Raw genomic sequence first — 14,831 nt, forward strand, 5'->3', positions numbered from 1 at the left:
TCACACAAGGTCTCATGGTTGCAGCCATGCAAAGACAGTGAGAAAATAAAATAAATGAATATTGTGGGTGATTTGTTGTTTTTTTTCTTCGTTTGTTAAAGAAGAAAGGCAACACTACAGCATTAGGATGGAGTATTGGATTTACTCCAGTTGCTTTTAGGGAGGTTTTGCTCTATCAATCCCATGAGATCACCAGGAGACAAAGAAATAGCATATAATAATAATAATAATAATAATAATAATAATAATAATAATAATAATAATAATAATAATAATAATAATGATGATGATGATGATGATGTACTCAGCATACTGGGTGCTGTGCCTAAAGACCTAGGCAAGCACTTAAAAAGAATTGGCGCTGACAAAATCACCAAGGGTCAGCTGCAGAAGGCCACCTTACTGGGATCTGCTCGCATAATCCGCCCGCCTGATACATCACGCAGTCCTAAATGCTTGGGAAGTGTTCGACTAGTGATTTGTGATACGAAACCCAGCATAGTTATCTCATTTGCTGTGTACACTGTTGTTTTTGTGTAGTATAATAATAAAATAATAATAAAACGCCCTTGTGGACGTTTTGTAAACCTCTGGATTTTTGTGCCCATAATGTCTGGTTGGATAATAAAGGGAGAGCTGTCCTTCCTCCCCACTCTCCCAGCTTCTCCTCTCAAAATAAGGGGTTTCCCGTGAAATATTGCATACGGCCTCGGTTGAGTTTCTTTTCTTTCATCCTTCGATTCTGGAACCAAATTTTGACTTGTCGGTCTGTGAGGTTCAACATTCTGGACAGCTGGAGTCTTTTCTCTTTGTTGATGTACACGTTGAAGAAAAATTCCCGTTCCAGGACTCTAATCTGGTACTTGGTGTAAGGGCATCTCTTTTTCCGTGATCTCTGGGGGAGTGCTGGAAATGGTCAGAAAAAAAGGACAGGAGGAGGAATGGCAGTGACAGCAGTGGCCTCATTCCAAGATCTTCTTCACGGACAGTTAGAGCGACTGTTATTCCCTGGAAAACTGACTCCTTTCTCTCCCCACCACAACGGTCAGCCTCCCTCCAGATCCCTTGGGCTTAGTGGCTTGGAAAGGAAAGAAGGAAAACCAAGGGAAGAAGAAAGATGGCCCTAAGTTCCCACCCTCATTATGTTGCTTTCTAAGGCTTAGGTCCCACTTTCTAAGGCTTAGGTCCCACTTTCTAAGGCTTAGGTCCCAGGTGAGGAGATTTGGGCTCCTGCTTTTCTGAATGGAAAGCGATTTAAAGGGGGTGAAACAAAGGCCGTTTCTTAACTCTTTCCTCTCTTCAGAAGCGCCCTTTCGCCCTATCGGACAGGCCCCCCTTCCCCTTTGAACAGTGAGCAACTTCCTTTGTTGGGTTGAAGTGCTTTTAAGGGACCAGAAATATCTTCTCCTCCCTCCAAAAAAAAAAAAAAAAAAAGGGGGGGGGAGATTCGAAGCCCAAAACAGGTTTTATGACCGGAGAAGATATAAAGAATGCTACTTAAAGCCAACTTTAAAATGGCTTATAAAATGGCACCTGGAAAAGTTGAGACTTGAGGAACGGATGGATTGTCGTCTGCCTCTTCTCTCTCTGTCTCTCTCTCCATCCACCTTTCTCGATCTGGGATTCCCCCTATTGAGCAAGGAGGAAGCCGAGCCACCCTCCACCTTACCTGAACCCTGGCTTTTGGGAGTGGGGGCCTCCCCCGAGGAGGAATCCGCCTTGCCTTCGTCCCCCGCTTTCTTCTTCGGCCCGGGAAGGTGGGAGCTCGGCTCGGCAGCGTTCCTCCTCGACTGTGGCGGCGGCTGGAGGTCCTTGTCGCTCTCCTTTTCTGCCTCGGTCGGGCAAGGGGCGCAGCCGCGGGCCGCCTCGTAAAACTGGTCGAAGCCCTGCGGGAGAACGCCGTTCCTGCCGACGGCGCTGTGGAAAGGTGCGGGGTGGGTGCCGCCAACCGGATCGCTTTTGAGGAAGGCGTCGCTGCTCCTGTTGGCGGGCGGTTGGAGGAAGTCCCGGCTGTGGAAGACCTCCTCGTAGTAAGCCGGGCTGTAAGCGCTCCGGTAAGCCCACTTGTTGCTTCCCCCTCCTCCTCCAGCGTAATCCCGGAAGGCGGCGGGCACCTCGCCCCCCGGGGCCACCTGGCCGGGCAAGGCGGAGGCGTAAGGCAAAGCCATTTGGCAGGCGGGAGGCGGCTGGGACAGAAACGGGCTCTTGGCGGAGAAATCGGAGGGGGAGATGTAGTAGGCCGGGGCCAGATACACGCCGAGGCTGCCGCAGTTGTCCAAGTTACTCATGGTTGCTTCTTCTTCTTCCCTCTCCGCTTCGCCGCTGGGAGAGTGGAAGCAGGCGGAGGCAAGCAGCGCCGGAGCCCAGCTCTTCGGCTCTTCCCAAGCCCCATCTAGGTGCCCGCCAGGCTTTGGCCACCAGCCGCCCCGGAGAAAGGGGAAGCAATCCCGCCGCGGGCTGACGGGCAATTCGTCTTGATCGAGTCGAGGGGTAATTGATGTCACGTGACGGAGGCGATGGAGAAACGTCCTGATATATATATATATATATATATGTCTACATCGGCCTCTTTCCTCCACCCCCGGGCCAGCTGCCTGCCTGGGCTGAAACTTCTACGCCAAGTCCGTTCTCCGCCCCCGTCCCCCACCGCCTCCGCCTCCCGGGCTCTGCGGAGTCAAACCGCGAGCCGCCTTCGCCCTAACGGGACCAGGACTAGCCCCTCGCCCGCTTTCCGTCCCCCTCGGCCCTCCCTTCTTCCCCTCTCCTTCCGAAGCAGAAGCGGAAGCGACCTTATTAGATGGGGCTTCGGGTCACCTGGGCTTGCCAGCCATACCCAGAGGCCACTAAAGCCACGCCAAACCGGGGCGCCTCTGCCACCCACCCCTCCTTTTTCTCCTCTCTTGATGAACACAAGCAGCCCCAGGGAGCCTTTAAGGCCAAAAAGGTGCCCCAGAGGAATTCTTCCCACCCCTTCCTACTCCGCGAACCAACCCCTCCCCCAAATATCAAATTAGGGCATCTTTCGTTCATAGTGACAGGCTAGCTTGTGGCTAAGCGCTTTCTCTCCCCTCCCGCCGTTTTCTTGCTCGCTTGCTCTCGCTCTTCCTCTGACAGCCACGCTGGCAAAGGTTCCGGGAGCAGAGTGGGGCTCTTCGCCCACGATTTCACCACACCTGCCCACCCACCCCCCCCCGCCGCCCCACGACTGTTCCCGCTTTTATTTTTTTTAAAATGGATTCCCCAAATCTCCGTGGGGCAGAAGCACCTTCTTCTCTAGCCTTCTGCTCTATTATTCCCTCTCACAGACACACACACAGAGGAACATGCGCGTTCCATACACTTTGGTATAGTGCAAACCAGACCCGAAGGGTGGAGAGTAGAGGAACAAGAGGACGCCTGAATCTCGGCATGAGGTCCTACCTGCCAGGTACTGAGCCTCCCCTCTGAGGGCTCCTGACCTAGCAGATGAGGGGTTCCGCATCAGACGTTTTAGGGTGGGTGCAAAGGAAGATTCTTTTTGGAGAGTCCAGGGGCTGTTCTAACTCTCACTTTCGCCGGTCAAGGTCATTCGAAGGAGAACAACTTCCCCCCCCTTCGGCTCTGCTTTCCAATGGGGAATACAGGGGCACCTTTTGTTCCCGTTTCCTCTCAGTCACGTGCACTTGAAACAGTCCTTGGCTTCCCCACCCTTTGGGTGCTCCTCTTCCCCTTGGGCTGCACATTCGAAGGAAGGAAGGAAGGAAGGAAGGAGGGAAGGAAGGAAGGAAGGAAGGAAAGGAAAGAAAGGAAAGAAAGAAAGAAAGAAAGAAAGAAAGGAAGGAAAGAAAGAAAAGAAAGAAAGAAAGAAAGAAAGAAAGAAAGAAAGAAAGAAAGAAAGAAAGAAAGAAAGAAAGAAAGAAAGAAAGAAAGAAAGAAAGAAAGACATGGCGGAAAACCCCAGCAAGAAACGATTCCACAATTCGGAATTCAAATATTTCCATCCATTCCATTTCACTTCTTTTCTTTCCCCATCCAACATAATTAAGCTGCCATAGTCAAGTTTAACTCCAGGAAATCGCTTTGCCTTTCCAATGAAAATAACACCTTTCCAAACAAGCATCTTTTTAAAGACATCAAGCTCAAAAATAATTCCAAATATATTTCTACATCTTCTCCCCACATTACATCTATTTAAACAAATTTGATCATACCCGAGAAAGCAACTAGATGTTTCCTTCACACCTGGCTTGATTAAACTGCGTAGTCAAGTTTAACTCCAGGGTGTTGTTTTGCCTTTCAAATGAAAGCATATCTTGCTAAAAATACATATTTTTAAATGCATCAAACTGGAAAGTAATTCCAAATCTATTTCTATATCTTTTCTCCAAATTACATCTAATTAACAAGTTATATCAGACTTCAGAAAACAAACTACCTGTGATGATTTTAGCAACAACAATCCAAAATATGCAGGGCATTATCCATGTTACAACCAAAAATCATTGCAAAAGATAGTTAATTAACGAGGTTTCTTTTGTTTAATATTAGCAGTATGGTGGAGGAAGGAAAGAGGAAAGGAAAGGAAAGGGAAGGAAAGGGAAGGACGGGAATTTTGTAAACTGTAATAAGGAAAGACCAAAACCAAATTATCCTGTAGACAACTGTATAAACTTCTATGCCAGAAATTATTCTATTTTAAACGTTTTATTTAAAAAGTATTTAAGCAGATAAGCATGCGAAGCACTGTGTATATGTATGTGCAATTATATAATATATTTCTATACAAAATTATACAATGCATATTATATAAACCATTCAGTCTCCTCGAACCGCAAGACAGACGGCAAATAAATTTAACTATTACTACTGTTATTATGTTTCCACACACCTACCAACAGATGCCAAAAGAGCTGAGCCAACAAGTGTTTTCGGTATTGTAACATAACGTATCTTAGTACCTACATCAAATTAGTCAGAACACATAAATGTCGCAGGCAGACTGGTGATGGCTTTGGTTTGTGGGGGGGGGGAGCCCCCACTACGCCTCTTTGCACTCTGCTCTAGAAAAGAAGGCGAGGAGGAGGAGGAGGAGGAGAGGCACAACATGGCTGGCCAAACACCTTTCAGCAGAGCCAAATCCAAGCCCCTTTCCCTCTTTGGAAAAGGAAGGAGGAGGGAGCTATCCTGCTGCCTCAAGGCTCTCCAAGTCTTCCTTCAAGGCTCGCCGTAGACGATCCCAGCCGCCTGCTCCCTTGGAAACGTCCACCTCGGGCGCGCCTTGGATCCAACCAACACCTGAGATTCGGACCGTCCCCGGCACCCTCGCCAAACGCCAGCCAAAAGAGTGCAGTCTCACCTCCGGCTTTTCCAAGGCGCAGAATTTTTTGGTTCTGCTTCTGCTGGAAATGGACGCATCCTTCCACCCCCCTCCCCATCTCCCAAACCCTGGGCGGCGCCGCTAAAATGGCTCCTTGTAGTCCAAATCGCCTAGAGAGAAGGCAAGGCTGTTCCTTTTAGGTGTAACAATCCCTCCGGTCATCTCCGGACTACTTTGCCCTACCATCCCACCAGGACCTTTTCTCGTTCGACCTTCCGCCTCCTCCCCACCCCCCACCCCCCAAAAAATCCGGGGCACCGATAGCCCAGCCCAGCCCCCAACCCGAAGCTGAAAGCCAAACCCCGCTGAGCAGGAAGACTCACGCTCACTGCAGCTGCGGGCGAAGTAGTTGCCACCATTTCAAGTTCAAGGACGCGGCTACCATTTGCTAACCAGAAGCAGAAGCAAGAAAAGCAGGGCGGGCGGCGGCGGCGGCGATCGGGGTAAGAGGGAGCAAAAAGCCTTCCGCCCGTCCCATTTCCTCCTCCTCCTCCCCCCTCCCCGCATCCCCAAAAGCCGAGGAACCGACCGAGCATCTTCCGGCTGGCTCAGACCTCCGGAACTGGAAGAAGAAGCGGCGTCCCCCCCGCCCGCCTCCCTCCCTCCCTCCCCGCTCCTCCTCCGTTGCAAAGGAGCGCTCGGGGTAGCATCCTGCGGAGACGTTACCGTTCGCCGTCTTGGAAGCCTGCCGAGGTGAGGCGAGGGACAGCTCCGAAGAGCCTCCAGGGCAAAGAAGCGGGGGACGAGCCTCCCAACTCCTTCCGAAAGGCTGCGCTTCGGCCGCTCCGCGCGGAGGAGAAGCAGCATCAGCAGCATCTCGGTGCCACCCAAGATAAGGCACTAACTTGACCTTAACTTTGTTATGGCGCCCCTCGTATCTGGCGAACGTGAAGAGACAGTGTCTGGCACCTCTCGTAAAAGCTCGACTGGAGCAAAGGAGCCTGCGTCATTTTCATTTATGGCCGCTCCAGGTCTGCGCCTCTCCTTCCTGTCAAACTTGGGTTATTTATGCGCCTTTCGGAAGCACAAAAGCGCCCCGCCGCCGCCAAGCGACCCGACTCAACCTGCCCTCCCTTCCTTTCTGCCTTATCAGAGTCTCGGGGACCCGCGCCAGCCGCCTCCCGGGCTCAGCCTATCAGCTCCGTCGACGCCAGCCAGATGCGGATTTGGGGGAGAAGAAGAAGCGGTTTTGCGCGCGCCTGTGTCGCCGAGGAAGCCTGCCTGGCAATCCAGCTTGGGCGTGTTTTGGCCTCGGGGTGCGCGCGCCCCCCCCGCCCTTCCCTCCCTCCCCCCCCCCCCCGCCGCATCCCGCCCGCGCATGGGCATACTTATGTGCACACTAGCAACAACAAAAAAACCCAAAAACCCAGAAGTCCAGCAAGGCACACCACATCCGTGGTGGATCCCTCAGACCCGACGGTTACAAACTCGGCTCGGGTCCAAATTTATTCTTCTAAAAGAACCCGAGAAGATAATTATCCCTTTGCCCGGTTGGGAAACCACCCGCAATCTTTTTTTTACACGAAACAGAACACACACAAAAAACCCCAACCCTCTGGTCTCTGTAAGAGAAGGCTGTCCTTTTCCGTGTGTGTGTGTGTGTGTGTGTGTGTGTGAGGGGAGACCTCTGTGTTTTATAACGGGGCTTTAGTTGGAGTAAACAAGTGCGAGGGCTGCATTTGTGGCAACCGAGGAGAAATGGATTTAATGTTGCTGAAGAACAACAAATCCCCATAGCCGTGAATATCTGCGTTCTTACAGAGAGCTGTTTGTACTTGCACCCGTCAGGATTATGGGAACGATCTGTGGTCGTAATAAAAAAGAAATAAAAATATGTATTAAAAATACCGAGAAGCTATCAATTTCTCTTACAACCAGCTATCTCGCTATCTCTAAATTAGCCCTAAATAATCTAGGATTATTATCTTTCATAGGCTTGCCATCGCCCACCGAAATATGTATATCAAATGTGCCTGGGTGTAGAGAGAGAGAAAAAAAGCATTTTATATCCTCGATGAATAAACGTTGTGTATCTATTTCACTGGCCTAACCAAAATAAATCTATAGACAAATCATCTAATATACATACTAGACAAAGCGTTGTTTCTGCTTCTTCCTTATTTTTAGTTTAAGGATGAATATTGGTAAGGATAAATATTGCAAAAAGTCAATACAAACAAACAGCACAGGAATAATTACACGAAATAAATAAGACATTGCAACAACTGTATTTTGCCCTAGTAATAAGCTGTAGAAATGAAAGAAAGAACTCATTGATTTTATGGTGTACAGGCTAATATGAATAAGTGCTTGGGTTTTAATGGCTTTAATGCATTACTAAAACACTGAGATCTATTGCGCCCTTGGTAGCATAGCAGAAAATATATTCTATACAATTCAGAGGAAACTGATAGAATCTTGTTCCTGGAATTCAACAATTTGCAGATTTTGGGGTCGGGTTTTTTGATGTTTTAAAAATCATTAAATATTCAGACTATTATAATGGTAATATGAAATTAAATACCACAATATTTGTGTTTTCCCTTTAGACATTTGCAGTATTTTAAAGTACAGTTTGTAAACAACTATAACAGCTGTATAGTCACTCTTTCTGAAATATAATTCTAGGATATCTTTTAAAAACAAAACAAAACTAAGTGAATCTTGTAAGTAAATTAATCTCGTAATTCCACATTAAATAAAATATAATAGATGCCTTCACACATGGCGTATCAGTTATCATTATAATTGACTGATTTAATTCCAATCCATCTCAGCACTGATGTGGCCTAGTGTTAAACTGATTCTTCAAATTAAATTAAGACTTAATATATAGAGTAATATAAATCATCTACTATTTTCTGCTTTTAGGTAGATGGTAGGGATATTTTTTCCCCCTTACATTGGTAGAATTTTTTTTCATCATGGAAGTTCAAAATCGGCATATTGTCTGAAGGGGAGTGGGGAAAGAAAGAAGTGCAATCATATTGCACAAAACACGTTGCTCTGTTTTGTGGGAGAAAGGAAAGAATGCATGCCTAATTTTTAAAATAATCCCGCTTGGATATTGTCGTTTAGAAAACGACGCCACCCGATTTATCGGACGATCCACCAAAGCACCTCTGCCTCCGAGAGGCACTTTGATCCAACTGGAAGCTTAGAAGTGCAGCGACGGGATGAGGGTGGAGGACGGGGAGGGGAAGCCGCATCGGGGAGGCAGAAGGTGGGGTTTTGGTTTTTGGCCTGCTGGTTGTCTGTTTAGCTTCGGGACAAGGCCAAAGTCAAGCTAAACCACGAAGGGACGCCTGCAGGAAGGAAAGGCGGCGTGCACCGCCCAAGGGCAGCAGCGGGTGGGGAAGCGAAAGAAAACTTGGGAAAACCGAACAGCAGGGATTCGCCTTGCTAGACAAAGTGGTTCGGCTATGGGCGGCGGTACCGGGAGAGGGGGGAAGTGGGGAGATGCGGCTGAAGGAAGGGCGCATTTGCAAAAGGAGCAAAGGAAGAGTTTGGGAGCCTCTTCTGAGGTGAAGAAAGAAAGGAACGTGTCCTTGACCATGGGTGGGAATGGGTCCCCTTTCCCTTTGCCCTTGCCAAAGATGTTTGTGGAGAATGAAGAGAATCTCCTGCCCCCCCTTCTCTCTCCCTCTCCCTCTCCCTCTCTCTCTCTCTCTCACACACACACACACACATCCATTCCACACAACAGGGCCCCCATATCTCCTGGCCTTTCTTCTCTTTAAAAGGGGCCAGGTTGGGACTTAGAAGGCAAGCTCAGCGGAGGTTGCGAGTCCCCAATAAGTCTACTCTACAGGAAATATCCGGAACAGACCCAGGGATTTCCGGACAGCCTTCATCTGCCCGCTCCGGCTCCGACAAAGCTCCGATTCCGAGACGAACAAAACGTTCTTAGAAATCCGGATTTCGATTCCGATTGCCGGGAAAAGTTTGCGCGGAGGAGCCAGCAAATGGAGGAGTCCGAGCGAGGAATAGCGCTCGAATGCCAAAGACTTCACTGCCGGTTAGGCTTAGCAGAGGTTTGGCGGCCGGGAGTTTCCCCAGGAAGGACGGGAAGAAAGGCCGTTAGGCTTCTAGCGCCCGCCGCCCTCCTCTGCCAAAAGGAGGGGGGAGGAAAACAACCCTTTTCTTCTCTTCCTCATCCTCCCTCTCTCTCTCCCCCCTCTTTCTTTCTTTCTTTCTTTCTTTCTTTCTTTCTTTCTTTCTTTCTTTCATTCTTTCTTTTTTTCATTCTTTCTTTTTTTCCCTTCCTTCCTTCCTTCTTTCTTTCTTTCTTTTTCTTTCTTTCTTATTTCTTTCTTTCTTTCTTTCTTTCTTTCTTTCTTTCTTTCTTTCTTTCTTTCTTTCTTTCTTTCTTTCTTTCTTTCTTATTCCTTCCTTCCTTCCTTCCTTCCTTCCTTCCTTCCTTCCTTCCTTTCTTTCTTTCTTTCTTTCTTTCTTCCTTCCTTCCTTCCTTCCTTCCTTCCTTCCTTCCTTCCTTCCTTCCTTCCTTCCTGAGAAAGACGAGTCCAGCCAACCCGCGAACTCAAAACAGTTCATGAAGAAAGATCTTGGTTCCCTTCTAAATCTGCCCCCGCCCACCCCACCCCACTCCCCGAATGGTACTCCAGAAATAGCGGTTCTGGGGACCGGGGCTCGAAACTCCCTAAGGAAGCGCCAGCGCGCAGAGTCCCGGATTGAGAAGGGCTGCGAAACTCCTAGCCGCGATCGAGCGCCCGCGGTTGACATGTCGCCTCCGTCGCTTCTACATCCTCTCTTCGGTCCTGGAAGCAAAGCTTTGCTCTTTGGTAGCCGAGAGCGAGTCTCCCCTTTGCTGTCGGCTGTGGAACTCTTGGAGGAGGAGCGGGGGGCCTTCCAGCTTGGCCCTCTGCTGCTTGGGGTAAGGGGGGGGGGCGCTTCCTTTGCGCCTTTCCTCGATCAACATCCAAGGCAGCCCTGCAACGAACAGGGCCAGGGGGGTCGGGGTTGCCCAGAAGGAACCGCCTCGCAGCCTGCCGCCGGCGAGCGTCCGGGACAGCTGCTCAGGAGGCGTAAAAGCCGGTATCTGAGAAACAGGAAGGGAGTCGGGGCCGCAGGCCTCCGGGTGGAAGCAGTTGAGGGATGAGCCGACCGCGCCAATGCACTAAAACCCTTCCCCGGTCCCGAAGGTCACCGGAGTATGAATAGGCGCGTCCCGATACCGGAGCATGGAGCGAAGATCCCAACCCTTCCCTTAAAGAAGCAACGTTTCTTGAAATGGGGCACTCCTAAAGGTTGGCTCGGGACATCAACGGGGGTTTGAAACCCGACCCGCTGAAGTCTGGCAGCGGGGGCGGTGCTGCCGGGCTGGAAGTCAAAGCAAAGCAATGTTAATGGCTTCGGGTGCCTTTGAACGTACCGTAGTGCAGGCAAGGTCGCCGCCGCTCAGTCTTGAGTGGTAGCGCCAGGTTCAAGTTGACGGCTTGCTTGGAGACCTACCCAAGAAGCCCGAAACGCGCAGGGCCGACCTCCCCCAAAGAATCGCCTCGGGCCACCCCTGCGGCTCCCGCGGGGGCATCTCTACCACCCACCGTCATCTCCCCGCCGTGGGCTTCAGCCAAAGTTTCGCAGCTTCCTTGGTCGGTCGTTTTTTCCCTTCTTCGCCGGGTTTAGCGCTCTTCGGTGAACTGGGAAGGCCTTGCTGGGAGACCCGGGCGGTTCCTCCCCCCCCACTCCCCCGCTACTGCGGGAAACAGAGGAGCGGGAGGAGTTCAGCCGCTGGGCCGAAGTAAGGCGGACAAGAGCGTGGATAGCGTGGATGGGCCGAACCTGCCCAGAGGCCCCGGGCGCCCTTCCAAACCCTGGAATTCTGCGCACGAGACCAGGCGGAGAAGTAGGAGTCGGTATCCCAGGGCCAGATCGAGAGGCAGCCAGATAGCCGAAGCCTCTTGGTCGGATGCTGCAATGGCCCTGCAAGAGAAGGACTTGAAGCCGGCTGCGATTCCTTAAATTCGAAGAAGGGAGTCCTAATAAGCGCTAACGGTCCCAGCCTTCTTCGCACACGCCACTTCTGCCACCGCCGCCTGGCTCTTTTGCAGAAGTTCTGCACACACACACACACACAAAAAAAAAATGGTGAGGGACCACAGTGCCTTGAGGAGGAAGAGGAGGAGGTTATGGGCACAGGGAGGGAAAGAGAAGGGACATTTCCAGCAAAAGGACAAACGGATAGGGGAATGCCTTGGTGAGGAAGATGGGGCAGTAGACCCTCCTCTTTGCCCCTCCCCGCTGCCCTGGTCTGGTTTCAGGAGTCGTCTTGCACAAAGCGAAGCTGTTTCCTGTCTTTGCCCTCAATTTAGCCTCGTTCTATTTCGGACTACACCGTGGCTTCTCCTGGAACTCTTCCAAAGTTAATAACAGCTCTTTTTACACATCAATCCATCTGGATCCTTTTCCTCCAGATTCCTTTCTGCCCCATTGGGCCAATACGTGTGCCACTTGCACACGGGCCCTCCTCCAGGAGCTAGGAAACAGTGTGACCGTCCGGGTTCTCTTAGAATTTGAACTAGGCGCAAGATCTCTCTGCAAGGGTCTCTGATATCTGGCTTGCTGCAAAAGGGAAACGGATTGTGCTTTTGTGAGCGTGCGAAGGACTCCAAAGCGGAAGGCGAGTTTTCTAGCGGTTTGCGGAAGACGGACGGGGTCCAAGATTTACAGATAGCCCGGAGAAATCGAAACGTTATGCAAAATCGAAAAGCTGCTTGTAAACCAACTCACAAAATATCACTCCATCTTTGCATATCGTTGCTGACTATAATTGCAGGTTATTAATACAAATTGTTCCACGATAAGGGAGACCGCTCGCCATGGATACAGTAAGCCGCCCAGAGATCGCTTGATATAAATTTAATACATAAATAAAAATTAAAAAAAATAGAATCTCGCTTTATACTTAAAATACCCAGACCAATTTCTCTGACCCGGAAACGCCACGGAATTCTATTCGTTTTATTATGAATCCGAGATCAGCAGGATTAAGCCTTAAGCCTTCCCGACGATTTAGCGTTGCAAATTGTCTTATTTTTCTTCCCAGGATTTCCATTAACACGATACTGTTGAATATTACTTCTCTCAATGGGTGTATGTATTCTTTCCAATGAGTTGTTTGTATGCATTTCTTTAAAAATCTCTGGGCGTCCTTTAGAATCTTACTAAACGACGGTGGAAAATAGCCATTTTGCTAAGAACCCGGGCGGCCCCAGACTTCCCTAATCGTTTCTCTGGGACACTAAACTTTAGTGCCCAGGCTGTGTTTCTGCCAATCACTACACGAAGAGTCCTGGAACTCTTACCCCGAGCAGAGAGGTTGCAGGAGAGAACGCGGCCTCCTTTCGTTTGGAAAACGGTTTAAGCCAAACTATTAATATAGGGAAACGGAAAGTCTCCTTCACCCCATTCCCGCCTCTGCCCAAAAATAAGGGCATAAATATTGTGCGGATTTGTTCAGCGGGGAGATTAGAAGGGACTGGGGGTGGGGGAATAAAGAAGAGAATCTCAATTTTCCCCTGTTTTTCGCTCCCTTCAGGTTCTTTTCTTTACTCCTAAACAAACTGACGGCAATTCTTGTCTAACCCGCCTTGGAAGGTTTGAAGCAGGCAATCTCCGTCGAAGAAGGAACAATTCCCACCAGATTTTTATCCCTAAAACCAGGATTTTAAAAATCATACTCGGGAAAGGCGGGCCTAAGCAGACAAAGAACGCGGCCGAAGTATATTTATTGTTGGGGGAAAAACGCCTCGAAGGCTTTCTGGGATGTCCACAGCCGCCTTGGGCCTCCTAGGCGATTTCTCTCCAAATGTGACTAGGTGCTAAATAGAAAGGAACTATCGTTGGCCGAGACCGGCCGGAAAAGGGTCCTCAAATAAGACCGAATTGGATCAGGCCTTGACGCTTGGTTGCCAAAACCGCAGACAGGAGGAGAGGAAAATTGGGTTGGCCTTACTTTTCTACCTTCATTTTATTTATAATCCGTCTTTTCTATCAAGCGTTTCTATCAGGCGCCTCGCCGAACCTCCTGCCTCTGTTGCGCCCACTGTCAAAAGCCTCGACCGGCCTTTCCAACGGGTTGGACCCTCGCTCCCATCAACCCCGACCAGTCCCTGCGTCGGGCTGATGGAAGCGGTAGCTTTGTCCATCAAGGAAGGCAAAGGTTCGGCTCCCGTTAAATGCTGTACAGCCAATCGTCCGTGTTTTGGCTGGTCGGCCTTCGGGCTGGTCGGCCCTTCGGGAGGCCTGGTCTTTTTCTCCGCCGTTTCTCCGGCGCCTTGCAGGAGAGCTCTGCTGCCCTTCGGCTTTCAAAGTCCAGGGGCTCACTGGGATGCCTTTCTTGAGAAATGCAGCAGCTTTCCAGCTGGGCCTTTGAGAAAACCCTACTGCTAAATCGCCGATGCGTCCATCTTCCTTTCGAGCGCCAGGAGCTCTCGGCTGTGGCTTTCGTTCCACCCGAGACCCCGTGAAAAAGGAGGCGGCGAAACGACACAGTCTCAGCCTCCAGCTGGCCCGAATCTCCCGATCGGAGTTAACTCGGAGATTTCCCCCCCTCGTTATTTTATTTAGGCGATGGCTCACCGGCCCTCGCTTTAAGGCCCCTGTTGAACTGAGGTCTTCCGAGTGAACCTCGCTTTAAAACCCCCGCTTTTCTCCTGGGAAATACACAAATACTCTGAAGACAGACGAATCGCGCCTTTTAAATTGGGTTGGCCTTACTTTTCCATCTTCATTTTATTTATAATCCGTCTTTTCTATCAGGCATTTCAAGGACCTGTGGTTTGAATCTATCATCATCATCATCATTACCACGCGCGCTAGACTTAGGGGCTAAGACATTACTTTGAAAGAGCAACGAATCGCTGCTGGGTATTTGGGACGTGAGGTAGAACCCAGCTTATTCGACGAGGCAATAAACAATTCATTCACTATATTGATTATATTCGGAACCTGGTGGTTGCATTCTCTTGAAGCTCTGCGTTTCAGTTTTTTCCGTAAGCTCCCTTTATGAAGAGCTAAAGTTTTGACTTCCTTCTCTTGCGAATTGCAGATCTTTTTAGTTATTCAGCTACCGTACTGGCTAGTCAGATATCTAAACGGGAAGATTCACACTACCAGGAATGTCCGCGGAGGTCAAAGAAGTCAGGATGGCGGCCACGATGGTGGGATGAACATAGAAAAACAGGCGGAGCTTGTATGGTACCAATCGTGACTGTCACCTTGACTGGTTTTTTTTTTTTTTTTTTTTGGAGGATATCCCACGGACCTCTCCCACGGCAGCTTCCTTCTTAGCCGGAGGGAGGAGTGCTGGGTGGAAGCGGTATGAACTTCCCAGCTGAACAAAGAGGGATTGGGGGGGGTCAGAAGGATCAGCCTTTCTGATGACAGCTCTCATAGACATTTTTTTTTTTTTGGCAGGGAAAGAAAAAAGCTTCCCGCAGTGAGAGTTTAAATT

The 14,831-nt window shown here is 49.7% G+C and overlaps 1 protein-coding gene across 1 annotated transcript; it reads right to left on the reverse strand.

Annotated features, from left to right (window-relative positions):
* Window positions 1-670: 670 nt before the first annotated feature.
* Window positions 671-2,288, reverse strand: HOXD11 (homeobox D11). The gene is made up of 2 exons (XM_026677743.2): window positions 1,670-2,288; window positions 671-906 (listed from the first exon to the last, which is right to left on the reverse strand). Exons 1-2 carry the CDS (start codon window positions 2,286-2,288, stop codon window positions 671-673), a joined length of 855 nt encoding a protein of 284 aa, XP_026533528.2.
* Window positions 2,289-14,831: the final 12,543 nt, after the last annotated feature.

The sequence above is a fragment of the Notechis scutatus genome, chromosome 1, assembly GCF_049901735.1.
Source record: "Notechis scutatus isolate UNSWTSFEM ecotype Mainland chromosome 1, rNotScu1.2, whole genome shotgun sequence".
NCBI lineage: Eukaryota > Metazoa > Chordata > Lepidosauria > Squamata > Elapidae > Notechis > Notechis scutatus.